Source organism: Rhincodon typus, chromosome 26, assembly GCF_021869965.1.
Source record: "Rhincodon typus isolate 14 chromosome 26, sRhiTyp1.1, whole genome shotgun sequence".
Classification (NCBI taxonomy): domain Eukaryota; kingdom Metazoa; phylum Chordata; class Chondrichthyes; order Orectolobiformes; family Rhincodontidae; genus Rhincodon; species Rhincodon typus.
The window spans coordinates 2,556,389-2,563,423 of NC_063357.1; the positions used below are offsets into that span (position 1 = coordinate 2,556,389).

Genomic DNA, 7,035 nt, shown 5'->3' on the forward strand with positions numbered 1-7,035 from the left:
CACAACTGGACACAATACTCCAGCTGAGGTCTAACAAGGCTCTCGTAACAAGTTCACCATCACCCCCTCGCTCCTGTACTCTACGCCCCGATTAATAAAGCCAAGGGCACTGTGTACTTTATTAGCAGCTCCATTCCCTGTCCTGCCTCCTGCAATGATCTGTGCACATATCCACCCAGCTCCCTCTACTCCTGCACCCCCTTTAGAAATGTACCCCCCATTTTATATTGTCCTTCAATGTTCCTCCCGGCAAAGCCCATCACCTCTCATCTCTCTGCATTGAACCCCAACTGCCACCTATCTGCCCACTGCACCAACTTGTCAATGTGTTTGTGGAGTTCCATACTGTCCCCTTCACAGTTTACACTTCTTCCATATGTCCTGTCATCTGCAAACTTTGACATTGTCCCCTGCAGAGCAAGATCCCGATCATTAATAAATATCAGGAAGAGCAAGTGCCCCAATTCTGACCTGTGGGGAGTCTTCACTACAAGCCTCCCTCCAGCCTGTACAATATCCATTGACCATTCCTCCTGTTTCTGGTCCCTCAGCCAATGTTGTATCCACATTGGTACTGACCCTTTAATACAGTGACCTAGAACTTTCCTGACCAGCCTGTTGTGTGGCACTGTATCAAACACCTTCTGGAAATCCATATTCACATTGACAACGTTACCCTCATCCAGCCTTTCTGTTACAGCTTCAAATAACTCCAACAGGTTAGTCAGACACGGTTTCCCCTTTCGAAACGCTGACTCTTCCTAATGACCCCACCTTTCTCCACGTGATTACTGAGATCATCCTGAATAATGGTTTTGAGAATCTTCTCCGTGACCAAAGTTAAACGGACTGCTCTGGAATTGCTGGGAATATCCTTTCTCGAACAAACTGTGATGTTTACAATTCTCCAATCTTGTGGCACCTCCCCCCGAATCCAGGGGAAGACTGAAAGATTGAGGCCTACATCCCTGTAACTTCCACTCTCACTTTGTTCAGACTCCCTGGGGACATCTTGTCCTGGGGCCTTGTCAACTTTAATTACCCACAATCCCTCCAACACTTATTCCTTGTCAGTTTTGAAACCTTCTCGTGTTTTGAGTTCCTTCCTCTGTCACTGTGGCCTGGATAGTTCCTCTCCCTTCAGTAAAGACAGATGTAAAATATTCATTTAACACCACAGCCATGCCCTCTGCCTCAGGTACCAACCCCCTTTTTAGTCCCTAATCTGCCATAGTCCTTTTATCACTTTTTACTGTAGATCCGGCCATAGAAAACTTTGGGACACCCCTTTACGTTAGCTGTCAGTCTTTTATCATAGTTCCTCTTTGCATCTTTAATTTGTTTTCTAACCTCCCTAAACCTTTGGTATCTGTCTCAGTTCATGACTGTACTTGTTGCCTGATAAATATACTCTTCCTTCTTTATCTTAATCTCAGCTTCCTTTATCATCCAGACAACTGTGGATTTCTTTATCCTACTTTTCCCAGTTGAGGAACCATCTCCTCTCTGAAGGTAGGCCAGTGTCCCTGTTTCTGCCTGCCAGTCTCTAATTCCAGTGTATCCTGCCCCAGTTCTGCCTTTTTGCCCCATTGAAGTACCCAATCGCCAATTGACATTTCTCACTCTGCATTGCTGAATGCTATGGCAGTGCGGCTCTCCCTCGGCACTGATCCTCCGACAGTGCGGTGCTCCCTCAGCACTGACCCTCCGACTGTGGAGGTTGTGAAATGATTTTGTGAGATGGGGTTGGATCCAGATTGATGAATGAAAGTTTTCAGCAGCAAATATTTAGTACCTGGTCAGGACAGTTAACAAAATTAATCTTAAACACATAGTGCAATGGCAAATCATTGAAATCACGTTGGAATGCAGTGTAAGCATTGCTTATTTACCGAAATATAATTACCAGGTTAAGGACGATTATAATTACGATGTGCCATGAAATATTATCCTTGTCTAATCTTCTAATTTTAATGGAATGTTCCGTGCCAAGTGTTTTCGTGCTGTATGTTACAAAAATAGAATTAGGTGCAAGAGGAAGGCACCCAGCCGTTTGTCCCTGATCCACCATTCAGTAAGATCATAGCTGGTCTGATTGAGTGCTCAGCAAATAATTCCTACCTGACCACCACCCTCCACTATTCCCCCCCGCAAACAAACCATCAATTCCCTGTTAGCAAAAATCCCATCCAACACTGTTTTGAATCATTTCAATGGCCCATCCTCCACTGCTGTTAGAGAGACTGTATCCCTCAGATCGATAGCCCACTGAGGGAGAAACATTCTCTTCATCTCCATCATAAACAGACCAAGTATCTTAAAACTGTGCCCCCAGCTGCTAGGCTTTCCAGAAGGGGAAGCATCCTGTTGGTATCAGGTCCTCTGAGGATCATCAGATCATCGGGTACAGGAGCAGCGTAGGCCATTCAGCCCATCGAGTCTGCTCCACCATTCAATGAAATAATGGCTGATTGATAATCCTCAATGCCACTTTCCTGCCTTTTCCCCATTCCCTTACGGATTAAAAATCTCTCTCTCTCAGCCTTGAACATAATAACCCAGCCTTGACAGCCCTCTGTGGTAAAGAGCTCCACAGATGCGTTCCCCTGTGAGAAAAATGCTTCATCAACTCTTCAGAAAAACCTGAAAGAAGTACGGATGCTGGAAATCAGAAACAAAACTAAAACAGAATTTGCTGGAAAAACTCAGCATGTGTGGAGTTTTGAAGATGGGTCACTGGACCCAAAACGTTAACTCTGTTTTCATTCCTCATCTCTTATCTATGTTTCAATAAGACCATCTTTGATTCTTTAAACACTAATGGATATACGCTCAACTTGTCCAGATATTCCTCATAAGTTTCCACCCAGATCCCAGTCATCAAATAAACCTCTCTAAACGGCTTCTCATGGGAGTATGTCCTCTGTGACTGAAGGAGACCATAACTGGAAACAGTTCTGCAGAGGTGGTCTCACAATACCCCCCTGCACAACTTGAGCAAACCTTCCAATCTCTTCGACCCCAACCTCACCACAATAAACACCAACGAGGTGGCACGGTGGCTCAGTGGTTAGCATTACTGCCCCATAGCACCAGGGACCTGGGTTCAATTCCAGCCTCAGGCAACTGTCTGTGTGGAGTTTGCACATTCTCTTTGTGTCAGTGTGGGTTTCCTCTCACAGTCCCAACAGTGTAGCTTAGGATGGATTGGCCATGCTAAATTGCCCCATAGTGTGCAGGCCAGGTGGGTTAGCCATGTGATAATGTGGACTTACAGGGATAAAGTAGGGGGGGGGGTGGGGGGGTAGTGTGGATCTGGATGGGATACTCACCAAACAGTAGGTTTAGACTTGATGGGCCAAATGGCCTGCTGCTACACCTTAGGGATTCTATACTCCATCTTGCAGAGTTTGGCCCACTCAGAGTGAGACCTGTTGTTCCTTTCAGGGTCTGGAAAACGCTAAGGTCACTGTGAGATAAACGGATATGTTCCCGTGTTACAGAACACAAGGAGAATACATTATCCTTTCCATGTCACTAGTGACTGATTCAGTAAGGGGGTTCCAGAACAATTACACAATGTTCAGCATCATTCGTGACCCCTCAGATACTGAGGCAGTCCCTGTTCACATGCAGCAAGATCTGGACAATATCCAGGCTTGGGCTGACAAGTGGTAAGTGACATTCACGCCACACAAATGCCAGGCTATGCCCATCACCAAAAAGAGACAACCTAACCACCGCCCCTTGACATTCAATGGCATTAGCATCTCCAAATCCCTCACTATCAGATTAGAATCTGAACTTGACTCACAATATAAACACAGCATCTACAAGAGCAGGTCAGAAGCCAGGAATACTGCAGCAAGTAACTCACCTCCTGACTCCCCAAAGCCTGTCCACCATCTACAAGGCACAAGTCAGGAGTGTGATGGAATACTCCCCACTTGCCTGGATGGGACCAGCCCCATCAACACTCAAGAAGTTTGACACCATCCAGGACAAAGCAGCCGCTTGATTGGTACCACACCCACAAACATCCCACTCCCTCCACCACCGACGCTCAGTAGCAGCAGTGTGTACTATCTACAAGATGCACTGCAGAAATTCACCAAAGATCCTCAGGCAGCACCTTCCAAACCCATGACCACTTCCATCTAGAAGGACAAGGGCAGCAGACACATGGGAACACCACCCCCTGCAAGTTCCCCTCCAAACCACTCACCATCCTGACTTGGAAATATATTGCTGTTCCTTCACTGTCACTGGGTCAAAATCCTGGAATTCCCTCCCTAAGGTCATTGTGGGTCAACCCACAGCAGGAGGACTGCAGTGGTTCAAGAAGGCAGCTCACCCCCACATTCTCAAGGGCAACTAGGGACGGGCAATAAATGCTGGGCCCAGCCAGAGACACCCACATCTGGTGAATGAATTTTGAAAAACCCACCTCTTCCCAATCTCTCAATAACAAAAATCAATTAAATTAAAAATTGGACACTGATCTTACATCACTTACTGTTGATAATATTGCGTTGCAAAACTCCAAGGCCTCGTGTCGATGTGTTTCCAAATTTACTCCTGAAATACATGGTCGTAATTATCAGACTGAACAGTGTGTCCCACAATCAAATACCTTCTTCAAACAGGGAGTTCAAGAAATACTTTTGTTGGGAAATGTCTACAGGGGTCTGGGGAAGAGCACTGAGTGGTTAGCATGTGAATAATTGGGCAGCTCTTTCAAAGGGCTAGCACAGATATAACAGGCTGAATGGCATACTGTCTCCAACGCCCACTGAGTTTACCTTCACCCATGAACTGTATGTTGGGTGGGGGAGGGTTGTGTCTGTGTGGGAGGAGTTGTTGACATTTGGGCTCAGATTCTGTCACAAGAAAAACATAACAAGGCTTGTAAGTTTATTTATCACATTTCTACAAAAGTGCAATCCTCTGCAAACAATAAATATTTTGCAGCAAACCTGTACCTCCAAAATCCTGACATTATGATGTTTGTGAAGGGAATGTACAATGGGCTGGGAGTCGGTCAGCTTTCTGCATTCACACTCCTGTTATCAGACCCCCTGACACACAGACACACACACACACACACACGTCACACTCTCTCAATCACACACTCACTCACACACCGCCTTGCAAAAACACAGACACATACAATGTCTCCACACGTGCACTCACACTGTCACACACTCACACATGCACATTTGTTCCCAGCCACACTCCCACACAGATACTGACACATGCCAAACACACACCCTCAAACACACACAGTTTCATTCAAACACACAAAGGTTCACTCACAGAAAAACACACCTGGACACACAAATATAGACAGAGGTACAAGCACACAGGACACTGAGGTACAATGGGGCACGCAGGTACAGGCACTCCCAGGTAAAAAGGTAGACACACAACGACAGACACAGGTACAGGCACGCAGATACAGACACCTGGGCACACAGGTACAGAAACACCCAGGCAAAAAGGTATGGACACAAGTACAGGCACGCAGGTACAGATGTACAGGTATGGACACCTAGGTATGGATACACCTGAACACACAGGTGCTGGCTGACATTCAGGTACAGTCACACCAGAATACAGGCGCAAATCCCAATACACACATATATATACACACAGGTCCAGACAGCTACCTACAGAACAAAGGTGGAGATGGTTCCACAGTGGGAATGTCCTGGATTATTAATCCAGAGTCCCAGGTAAGGCCGTGGGGACACAGGTCCAAATCCTACCTTGGCAACCAAGTGGAATTTAATCAATGAATAAACATTGACGGTCACACAGACAAGTGTCCAAATCCCAAACCAGACTCAACGAAACCAGCCGGATATCAAAGGGGGTAAAAAGCTGGAATATCGCAGGGCTGGCAGTGGGGTGTCCTCAAGCTCGTGAGGTTTCCTGCTTTCAGCTCCAGATCCTCTTCCGTCAGAAGATTTTCCGCTTTCCTGCATCAGACTCCTGATGAGGGGAGTCTGGAGAATTCAAGTTCTGAATGTACACTTAAAATTTCCCCACGTCGCATCAAAATCTACACCCACTGAGACACCTGGGAGGTTCTATTTCAATAATTAAAATACAGTTGTTCATTAACTCGCCGAGCCAGTTGTTCTGTGGTGTGCAGACATTTCGTTACCTTTCTAGGCAACATCCTCACTGCGACCTCTAATTGAAATGTTGGTGTTCTGCTTCCTTCTGGATTTACGTGATCCTCTGGTGGGATGGGCTTGTCGCTTCTGGTTCTGTTGTTTTAGCAGCAGCCTGTATACAGGGTCTATTTCTGTGTGTGTGTTAATGGAGTCCCGTGTTGAGAAATTCCCTTGCATGTCTGATGTTCGCTTAGCCCAGTATGGTCACTCTGTCCCAGTCGAATCGATGGCTTTCATTGTCTGTGTGTATTGAGACAAGTGAATATTGGTCATATCTTTTTGTGCCAGCTGGTGTTCATGTATCGTGGTGGTCAGTTTCCTCCCTATTGTTTGTTGCACTCGTTGTATGGTATTCTGTATATCACTTTGATCTTGTTTACTGTCAGTATAGGGTCTTTAGTCTTTGCTAACATTTGGCACAGTGTTGCTCTAGGTTTGTGTGCAATCATGATCTTATGCGGTCTCAGGAGTCTGGTAGTCATTTCCTATATATTTTTGATGTAGGACACAATTAACAAGTTCAGGGTAGATTCCGTGCAGCAGCAGAAGTTCGTCATCTTTTCGAGACCGATGTGAATTACCTCACTCAGATCATGGTACCAAGGTCGAATTTGCCCAATCAGGAAAGGTGCCCAGATCAAACATAACCCGACCCCACGTGTTCACGGCCAGTGTGATGACCAGCACCCCGATCAGATTCACTACAACTCCAGTCTTTGCCTGTGGAATATCAGAACGGAGCGGGGGAACAATGAGAGACATCCGAGTGAAAATCGAGCCTAAGAGATTCATGTTGTTATAGAACAGGGTTAGATACAGAGTAAAGCTCCCTCTACACCGTCCCCCATCAAAC

General features: G+C 46.0%; 1 protein-coding gene across 1 annotated transcript in view; it reads right to left on the minus strand.

The window, feature by feature from the left end:
* Positions 1-4,901: 4,901 nt before the first annotated feature.
* The window catches only part of LOC109923186 (solute carrier family 13 member 5-like), a 60,046-nt gene continuing 57,912 nt past the window's right edge, over positions 4,902-7,035 (minus strand). The window contains exon 12 of the mRNA XM_048612332.1: positions 4,902-6,902. Within this exon, the coding sequence (XP_048468289.1) occupies positions 6,774-6,902 (129 nt within the window). The 3' untranslated portion in view covers positions 4,902-6,773. The remainder of the gene's footprint in view (positions 6,903-7,035) is intronic.